Source organism: Rhineura floridana, chromosome 20, assembly GCF_030035675.1.
Source record: "Rhineura floridana isolate rRhiFlo1 chromosome 20, rRhiFlo1.hap2, whole genome shotgun sequence".
Taxonomy (NCBI): domain Eukaryota; kingdom Metazoa; phylum Chordata; class Lepidosauria; order Squamata; family Rhineuridae; genus Rhineura; species Rhineura floridana.
In genome coordinates this window covers 21,768,239-21,778,576 of record NC_084499.1, presented here as the reverse complement: position 1 = coordinate 21,778,576, position 10,338 = coordinate 21,768,239, and the positions used below count along the sequence as shown (strand labels likewise).

At 45.3% G+C, this 10,338-nt stretch overlaps 1 protein-coding gene across 3 annotated transcripts; it reads right to left on the bottom strand.

Annotated features, from left to right (window-relative positions):
* Positions 1-22: 22 nt before the first annotated feature.
* On the bottom strand, positions 23-10,326 carry ENTR1 (endosome associated trafficking regulator 1). 3 transcript variants are annotated; one of them, XM_061604193.1, is made up of 8 exons: positions 10,156-10,324; positions 8,961-9,115; positions 8,164-8,532; positions 7,992-8,065; positions 7,220-7,331; positions 6,643-6,705; positions 3,295-3,434; positions 27-2,273 (listed from the first exon to the last, which is right to left on the bottom strand). In XM_061604193.1, the coding sequence occupies exons 1-8, from the start codon at positions 10,238-10,240 to the stop codon at positions 2,180-2,182; spliced, it is 1,092 nt and encodes a 363-aa protein (XP_061460177.1). In that variant the 5' UTR covers positions 10,241-10,324; the 3' UTR covers positions 27-2,179. The 3 variants fall into 3 exon arrangements, 2 of the variants coding, with proteins under 2 accessions (XP_061460178.1, XP_061460177.1); XM_061604194.1 differs by lacking the exon at positions 8,164-8,532 and having other exon boundaries at positions 23-2,273; positions 10,156-10,326; XR_009759762.1 differs by lacking the exon at positions 27-2,273 and having other exon boundaries at positions 3,348-3,434; positions 6,289-6,705; positions 10,156-10,325.
* Positions 10,327-10,338: the final 12 nt, after the last annotated feature.

Sequence of the window (10,338 nt, the reverse complement as noted above, 5' to 3'; positions counted from 1 at the left end):
AGTTATTTAACGTTCTGCCCCTTTCCTGCAAGGAGCTCAAGGTGGTGTGCATGGTTCTCCTCCTCACAACCCTGTGAGGTAGACTAGGCTGAGAGAGAGAGAGAGGGGGAGAGTGTGACTGGCTGCCCCCAAAGCTCACCCAGTGAGCTCCACTTCGGAGTGGGGATTTGAATCCTTGCCTGCCCCAGCTCAATAGAGGAAGGAGAAAGAAGAGCTGGTGCACATAATATGGCCATAAAGGAGCCACACTGGCCCGTATTTATTTGGTTTCTTAGCAGCCTTCCCTTCCAGGAGGAAGGGCGAGATATACATTTAATAAATTAATTTGCTCCATAAAGAATTTAATACAAATCTAAAAATGAGAGAGAGGAATACACATGCAAATTCAGCATCAGAGCCTTCTCCCCCAGGGGGCCAAATTCACACGTTATATTTTATATCCTTCCTTTCATTCTGTACTTCAGAATGGTAACCTGCCTGGGTGGATATCCATGCAATAAATAAAAACAAACATTGCAGGTAGTTATTTGGCAATTAACTGGCATCTGCTGGTCAAAGAATCATGGGAAGAAGTGAGCTGTCCTATCATTTCAGCAAGTAGCAGATAGAAACTAGGACCACCCATGCAAATGGAAGTGACAAATGGTGTGCGTTCCTTTTAAATAAAAGACAACACTTTATTTTAAAAGAATGATGCATGCCACTTGGACCTATTTTTCCCTCAGCAACCATCAAAAGATAATGAAAGGATTTGCACAATTATAGCAAAACCAAACAGAACTTCTAATTTCATTTTAATTTAAAAATAACAGTTACAAAACCCAGAGGAATGAAGAAAGCTTCAGAGCAATGCATCTGAGAAGTGCTCATTTCAACCCAATACTCTTTTGCTATATAACGAGATGGTTGAGATCTCTTGCCTTGGTTCATACAGCACCAACCCTACCAGACCTTTTCCAGAGGCCCTGTGCCATATGCCTCTGATGGGGGGGCACTAGGGATACAGTCTCCTAGATGGTGGCACTCCAGCTATGGGACAGTCTCCCCTCAGAGACTTTCCTGGCACTTTTCTTGTCTTTTTGATGCTAGATAAATGCTGTTTTGAAAATTGTTCCAGGCCTTTAAAAAACCTGTGATTTTAAAAAGTACTCAATTATCATGTTTTTAGCAAATGCTTACAAGCTGAACACTTTTATTTATCTTCTTTTTCTGTTAGGAAAAAGTATGTTATGCTGCAAACTGTGATTTTACAATACTGAATTTAAAAAAAAATGTTTTAGTGTTTTATGTGCAGGGCCTGGAGAACACACTTTATCAAGCAGCCACATATATAAATACAAGTAAACAAAACAGAGAAGCTTTAGGTGACAAAAGCCAAACCTTCATTCTGAACAGAAGCCCATGATAAGAACAACCATCCCCAAGATCAATTCACCACTAGACCTTGAAAGTTTAAACTAGATTTTGTGCAGATGACTGGCAGTCCGTCCCAGTGAAACAGAAAAGGGACTGACCTTCCCCACATTGTATTAATAGGCTAGGAAATGCTCAGCACTGAACCAGAATATAGTATTCAAGGACTGCATATACTTTTTAAAGTAGTCTTCAGACGTTTTAAGATTTGCAGGAAGACATCTTTTAAAATTCCACTGACAGATGCCGTTTGCTCTGTGTGGAGCAATGCCACCTTCTCCGTGGGGTTCTGCCCCTCCATACCCACCAGGCATTCTCCAGTATGTGCAATGGTCTGCATACGCGGGCAGAAGCACTTGGGCACTCGTGCAGTTTTAGCTCCACCTCTTGGCTCAGTCCACCTCCTTCAGGTGGGCTGTGCATAGTTCCCCTTGGGTGGCTGAGGCAAGCCAGGCAGGAGCAAAGGTGGAGGGTGAAGCAAGGAGGTAGAAGGCGGAACTGGAGAGCATGAGGAGAGGGATGGCAGAGACAAGAAAGGATGAGGCGGCTGAGCAGCAAAGCAGCTAAATGGATGGATGGATGAATGAATGAATAGGTGAAGACGTAGGTGGGTATGTCTGTGGCTTTGGCCCCGTCCACACCACAGGCATGCAGTCCTTGTACTTATGAGGAATTGCAGCCCTTGGGATTAGAGAAAGGCCCTCCACCCCTTGTTCTAAACAATGGTTTCCAAGAAGTCTTTGCCTACGCGTTGATGCAGTGGTTTTCATGGAGAAGCTTGAGGTACCTCAGAGATTTTATCTATAGACTTTAGGAGTTCAGCCACAAGCTGCAACTCTTCTGCGCCAGAGAGCAGCTGCCTGGAATGAAAGCAAGGACAGGAGGTCATTAAAAGAAGGGGGTAAAGGGATTGCAGGGAGTGGGCACTCAAGTGAGTTTCTTCAGCCAGGGACTACGGTGACAGCCCAAGCAAGGATTCAGGCAACAGAGTGTTAAAGGCTCGCCATTAATGCTCTCATGGTCTCAACCCTGCCCCTTCCAGATTATTTCAGGTGTAAATGAAAGTATTTGCTTCAGAATAAAGCTGGAAAATCTGTACAAGCCTAGGCAGACGAGGAAATCGGAATACAATTTGAAGAATCTGGATAGCTGGAACACAGAACAGGTGTGTTCTCAGCACCCAATTCAAGAGAAGCCCAAACTATTCTTAGGCATGTAGAAAGCTGCCTTAGACCCACCGGTCCACCTAGCTCAGAACTGCCCACACTGACTGGCAGCAGCTCTGCAAGGGTGTCGGGCACTGAGTCTCTCCCACCCAGCCTGACCTCAAGATGCCATTGCAGACCGAGCCTGGGACTTTCTACATGCAAAGGATTTCAGGTAGGATACCTGGGGGACCAGGGATTGAATTTCAGACCTTCTGCCCACTAAGCTGCTTGACCCCAAGCATAACTTGGACTGGATCATGCCCACTGCACTTCTGTTTCACTGTTTTAACACACAGCAGCTGCTTTGAAGTAGCAGGGGGTTAAGGAAAAGGAAGGGGCACATTTCTCGTTGGATTGAAAGCTGACCAAGGCTTACATAACATCAGAAGAGCCTGCTGGATCAGGCCAGTGGCCCATCTAGTCCAGCCTCCTGTCCTCACAGTGGCCAACCAGATCCCCAATGAGAAGCCCACAAGCAGGACCAGAGCACAAGCGCAACTCTTCCCTCCTGCGGTTTCTAGCAATAGCATTCAGAGACGTTCACTGCCTCCAACAGCGGCAGAACACAGCCATTATTGCTAGTGGCCATGGATGGCCTTCTCATCCTCCATGAATTTGTCTAAATATCTACTGAATACATTTTAAGCTACTGATGCCTGATTTGAGAACTTACTTGACTGATGATCGAGACTTTGTTATGACAGTGAGAAGATTCTGCAAGGCAACATCTGCATTTTGTTTCACTACAGCCAGGTTTGCTAAATGGCCAGACTTCAAGGCTTCATTTCCCAACCTGTAGTTCTCCATTTGAACCTTTAGGTAAAACAGAGAGAAGATTACATCAGTGACACACTTATAGACGCACACATAAAAAGGACAGAGATGGACTTCCGGGAAGGGTGACTTCGCTTGTGCCTGCTTTTGGGACGGGCTCCCGCCTCAAAAGAAGCTTATTCAGATATAAATCAGTCAGAACATTTTTTTTTTGACTGATGAAATTTCTCCCGGGCAGGGAGAAATGTAGAGATCAACCTCAAAAGCCTGTTTTTGTTGGGAGGACTGGATTTCATTAATTTATGAGATAAGGTCCAGCCAACAATGCCGGACGGACTTCCTAACAAGCTCTATCTGCTTAAGCGATACGTTTATCTTTTCTTTAAAGAGAGAACGGACTAACAGGCAAGCACCCTTCTTTCTATTATTTTTTTTACTTGGTTTAAATTGTTGCAGCAAAAGGAGATTTGTCAGATTGATCGGCTTTGGACAACTTCTGGGTGAGATATAGCTCTTCTCTGTTATTCACGAAATTAACAGCTTATCTCTGTTTCTGTCGCAAAAAGCTGTCCTGGAAGTGCATTCTAAAGATAATAAACAGAAGAGGGATTTCTATTCCTGATTTCTATTCCGAGGAATATTATATTGTCTGGGACTATTCTCTTTTTGGTCTATTTTATTTTGACGAATCTGCTTCTTCACGACGCCACTAACTGTTTTGATGCTGGGAACTAAATTTGTTTTGCATTCTTGAACATAGAGAGATAAGGCAGGTTGCTCTGTTTATACTGTGATGTCATCAAGCCTGGAATATTAACCCAATTGTTGCTGAAATAAGAAGTGGTTCTTCTTTATTTTTGTTTTGCTTTGTTTTCGTGGTTTTAAAAATGGCAATCAAGAAAGTGGCTGAGAATCTGGAAGTAATTATGTTTCAGAAAATAATGGATGAGATTGAGATAACGAAACAAACCCTGCGACAGGGTAGTAAGGAGCTGAAAATTGAACTGAGCAAAATGACGCAGGAGCTTAAAGAAATAGGGGATTCTGTGAGAGAGGAGAATGAGATCAGAGATGAGAAAAGAAAAAATAAAGGGAAGATACAAGCCCTGGAGATTGGAACAAATGTGGAATTGGAAAAAGATCTGGAGTTTATGGATTTTAGAAATAAAATCTACTGTTTGGAATTTAACGTTATCTCTGAAGAAATTAATGAAGATATTAGAGATAAAGTTATCAATGGCTTGGATAATCTTCTGGACTGGAATGATGTGATGGAGCTTGATATAGAGAAAATCTATGGAATTAACTGCAGCCATGTGACAATGGAAAAACTCTTAAGAGATGAGCCAGTGCATTTTGTAAAAAAGAAGAACACAGATATGACTTTACAACAGTATTTCAGCAACTTATTCAGAATGGATGGCAAGAAAATATTTGGGATAGAGGAAATTCCCATCAGACTCTTATTATATGACTATGGCTACGACAGCAAGATTATTATGGAATACTGATAATGGAAGATTGGACACTGAAATTACTGGACTTAACAGGACTATTGAAGATGGAAGATGGAACTAATAGGGATAATGGAATAATGGCTATTGAAAGTATTGGACCTAACAGATTCTGATGAGATGAATCGAAATGTTTATTTGGACTATGGTTATGACAATAAGATTATTATAATTATTAACGAGATGGCTTAATTGACATGTTTATTTGGAGAAAAATTGATAGATATATTTCTTAAAGAATTGAAACCTCTCTTTGACTTTTTGTGGAAAGAATAAAGTAATGTTTATGAGATTTGATGATTAATTAAGATAACTACTGGAGGAAAGTGATTTTATAATATGATTTAAGAGACAGGATTGTTATATATTGTAGACTTATAACTGATTTGATATGTGACAAATGGGAAGTCAACATTTTATTTTATTTTTGTTTAATCATTTTTGTTTTGTTTTGTTTTTTGTCTTTGAATGTTTTATGATTTTGTTTTCTATGTTTTATGAAAATTTGAATAAAAATTATTGTAAAAAAATAAATAAAAAGGACAGAGATGTTCACTCAAAGGATCCTTCAGATCTCAGACAGCAATATTAGTTGAGAGTGTTACTGCAAACAATGGAAGCCTACCAAGGATGTTGATTATTTATTACAGGCAATTTTTTACCCCACTCTTCAGCCAAAACAGGCTCCCAGAGCAGTTTACAAAGATCAATCAGTCCCAATCCTCAGGATTATGATCTTTGAAAAAATAAAAGATATAACACAGAAGGAAAAGGGATGGGAAGGAAAGAGAAAGAAAAAAAGCAAACTCGGGCATTCGTTCTTAGTGGCAAGAACAAATCTTGGTTTCTAGCTCATGGTTTGCCTGGAGCGATACAAACCATGAGTTCAGGTTCAGGCAATGTACTAAGACAGGATGACGGGAGGAAAAGCAAAGCAGGTGCGATCTCTCCAGGAGCCCACACACTTGAATGAAGCCATACTCTAGCTTAGCATTACAAGCAGATCAGCTCAATATTTTGAAGGCATCCACCTCATGCAAGGTACACAAAGCAGAAGAGGTTGAAAAAGATGTCCCCAAAAACCCACAAAGGCATATACACAGGAGGTTAACCTGTGGTGCCTTCCAGATGCTGCTTAACTGCAGCCCCCATCATCCTCTGGCCATTGACCATGCCGGCTGCTGGGAGCTGAGAACCCAACAGTATCTGAAAGCCATCCTCCTAGCATCCTGTGCACCATATAGACCAATTGCAAGAGAGACTGGGAAGGGACTTGTGCGGGTGAGAAAAGCATCCTTGGCAATCACTTGCTTTTCATATTTTAGTATTATGCTTTCAGAATGCTTTTTTAAAAATTATTTTATTATTAATGCATTTACCATCCCAGGCTCCTCCAGGAAGAGAACATAAACTCAAATGATGATGATGTTAAAAGACACGAAGGAGCAGCAGCAGTTTTGATGCATGCACGCACACACACTCCAGGGTTTGGGCACGTTGCCTGGCAAAGGGGAGCACAGCTTCAACCATGTGCCTAACCCTACCCCACCAGTCTCCAGTCCAACAGGTGAAGCTTCTCAGCCTCAGAACTGTCTGGAAGCAGCACTCTCCGCCGTCCTTGGCTCTGCCTTTACAGGTGCTCAGAAACTCTTCCTTAAGGAGCGGCGAGTCCTTTGCTTCTTAAAAAGACCCAGAAGCCCCAACAACGGAGGGAGAGCAGTCCAAGCTTGTACCTGAAGGAGCGTGTTTTCCTGCTTCAGTTTCACAGTGCTCGTTTCCGCTTTCATGGCCCGTTTCTAGAACGAAAAAGGGCAGAGTTGGTTTTCGGGGCCGAGTGACACAGAGGCAGGCACTTCATAGCCTGAAGGAGAAGGGATCCCGGGAAGGGGAGGGGGGGAGAGAAACAAGAGAGACCCTAATATAAGGGCCAGGAAAGGGGTCAATCTCCCTCATTTTACACTCAGCCTGCAAAGAGTTCAGCAACCTCCCCCAACCTGGCGCCCTCCAGAAATATTGCATTCCTAGTATCCCTGACCATTCCCCATGCTGGCTGCTGGGACCGGTGTCCAAAAAATAATCTGGAGGGTGCCAGACTGGGGAAGGTTGCGCTGCGTAGCAACACATCACGCTTCGCCGCTTGGGCTGGTGGTGATCTGCTTCCACTCGAGCTCTCGGCAAGAGAGACTGTTACTGCCTTGAAAGTGGATGTATTATTCAGGAGACGGGACAGAGGAAAGAAATGAATGCAAGAAAAGGATCTCCTGTTACGGAGGCAGCCCCAGGGCTCATTCTGGCAGCAGCCAAGCGCACCGTCATTCGCTCAAGGTTCTCCTCCACCTGCTGCACCATCGCCTCCAAGTCACGGGCCTCTCTCTCTTCTTTCCACTTACTCTCCTCTAGAGTTCTTTCCAGCTCTTTTACTCTAGTTTGAGAGAGAGCAAGAGCAAGAAATTAAGCATTAGCCTTCATATAAGTGTCCCCCTCCCTCTTTCCAGCAAGCCTCTGCATTTCAGATACGGAAAAGAGCTCGCCCAAGATGCTGAGAGTTGGGTCCACCTGAACACTCAGCCCCACAAACACTAGAACTGCAGCCCATTGAAAATAAGTTTCAAGTAGATCAGTCACCTAAGCATTAGTTGATTTAGGCTGCAATCCAATACACACTTACCTGGGAGTAAGTCCCATTGAACCCAACAGAGCTTACTTCTGAGTAGACATGTATTGGATTGTACTGTAAACTAGCAATTGTTAGTATAAATGTGCAAATTTGTAGTAATATTTCTGAAGCACAAAGTGTACTTTGCTTTTAAGAAAAGGCATGAACGTTTTGAAGGCATCTTCAATGCGAGTCAAGGGAGAATGACTGTTAAGGCAGTACTTGCATCTGCAGGTTTTTTTTTTTATAAGGACTTTTATTAACAATATTATATCTGCTGCCCAACTAACTGGGAACATCTTTTAAGGAGACTTAAAGGCATGTTTATTAATCCAAGAAGATGCTGCAGCCATAATAAAAACACTTTTAGAGGACTTTTTAAAGCTACGATGGAGGAATCTTTCACTGGAGATGCAGTTTGTGTACCTCTCTGCCCGAGCCTCAGAAACAGCTTGAAGATGGCTGATCTTACTTCGTAACTTGGAATTTTCTTCTTTCAACTACAAAAAAACATAAAAACCAGAAAGGCCTCATTCAACAAAACTTAGGAACAGACTTCCAAGTTACTGTATAATCCAGAGCTTCCTTCGTCCCTCACTTCTTCGTAGCTCAACTGGCGAGACGGATAAAAGCCACCTCCTGTCACTGTTCCATCCCCAGGTGAGCTTTGGTCCTCCTTCCCCACCAGCTTCCAAGGAGAAAATGAATGCAGCTCAGACAGGTCAGAGGGGTTGCCATAAAAAGAGTCATAGGTGCTGCTCAGTGAGGCACTCGGTTCCCAGCCCAAGGCAGCTTCTTCAACAGCAGATGGCTGGTAGGTGCTGCTCCATTCGTTGTCATCATCTTCAGCCTCCAGCAAGGAGTTTGTAGCCATCAGGTCTGGGGCAAACGGCTCCCGCAATCCCAAACCCAGCGACCCAGGAGATAAGGAGCTGTCGTCTAGCAGAAAGGAAAACCTCAAGGGATCCTAACATGACAAAGGAGAAGCAGCCTAAGGCTTATGTTCAATCCCTCACCCATCGTAAGCAGTCTGAAATTTTATTGGAAACCACATTGACTCTTGGTCTATCTAAGCTCAGTATTGATTGACTGACTGACAGCAGCAATCCAGGCTTTCAGGCAGGGTCCTCTCCCAGCCATATCTGGAGACGCCATTGGGGACTGCAAAACAGGTGGTCTACCCATGGAGCTACTTTGGCCCGTCCTACCCCTGACATCGGAAAGAGAGAGGCATTTTTCCAGAACGTCACCCACTGGAGCACTATGGCACAACGGCTTCCTACTTAAGGCGCCTTGGGGGGGTGGGGGAGGAGCACTGCAAATCACCCCACTGATTCCTGGGGCCAAAATGTCTGAGGGATGCCCCACCTCAACGCTTTGCTCATTAGGCCTTACCTTGGGGCTGCTGCCTGCCCCCGATTCCAGGGTGACATCGCCAGCACTCTTTGCCTCCAGCACGGTTGCAGCCGCAACATTTTGGTTCTTGCTCCGCACAAACTCCTTAAAGGAAAAGGGATTGGCCTCTTCCCCAGGGCTGCCGGGAGGGCCAACTGGGGAAGGAGAGGAAGGAAGGCAGGCAGGCAGGCAGTGTTAAAAGCAGGGAGACAAGGAAGGGGCAGTTCCCCTCACTCTCCCCTCCAATGATGCTCACACCTACTTTTCACACAGAGCTGTAATTCCTGTGCTAACTCTGAGAACCAGCTAGTTCTATTGCACCTTTGGAAATGTGAAGGCACTCAGCATACTTTCAGAGACCCCATGACCTTTGGTTCACCTTAATGAAAACAAAAGCTCTCTCTCTCTCAAAAAGCCCTTCAATATACTCAGAAGCACCTACCAGCAATTTCATGTTTAAAAAAGGAAGCTCCTGTTGTCAAGGCAGCAGAAGTTCCCTCCTCTCGCTGCCAATCTTTGAAGCCCATCTCAGCCACAGCCACCCCCTGCAAACGCAACACTGCAGTCTCACCCCCCTCCCTGGCAAAAGGTAAGCAGCACCAGGGGAAAGGAGGTGCCTTGAGCAAAGGGGGGGGAATCTTTTCTGCAAATCGCACTCTGCAAATCCATGGCAATCCATTAACCGCTTGCATTTCTAAGAGGCGTATATAAAAGCTTAGCAAAGGGATCAAAGGTGCCTGGACCTCCCTCCCCAGCCTGTCGCTGAGTACAGCTGGCAGCAGCGACAGAGCAATGGCACGAAGGGAGGAAAGCAGGAACCAAGGAGCGCCCTTCTCGGAGGGACCCCTGAAGCCGGGGGGGGGGGGGAGGGAGACATAGTTGCTTTTCTACCCATTGACCTCAGTGGGCCTACTCTGAGTAGGGCTTAGCTGGAGGCACTCCCGCCCCCACAAAGGTGATGGAGGAGGATCATTATTCGATTCATCACACGCACCCCCGGGGCAGGTAGCAACCATACAAAATACATTATTATTATAAAAAAATTAACAAAAGACATTCAGACCTACAGAGGGGAACCCTAACTCAACACACACAACCCGGCCACATCTCTTCCCAGGCGGCGGCCCTCCAAAGGCAGGAAGCACTCTGCACACGCTCAGAGGCACCACCAGCAGGAGCAGCAATGCACTCTTACCGGCGGGGCCGCCCCACGGCCGCTCCAGACCCGAGGAGGAGGAAGCCACGGCGGCTGCCGGCGGGGGGCGGCTGCGCCCGGCCATAGGGCTGCCGGCGGCGGAAAGAAAGAAGAAGGCGGCTCGGCTCCGCTACCCTCAGGCATGGGGGCGTGGCCGTAGGGCGGAGTCTGAGTGGCTCGTCC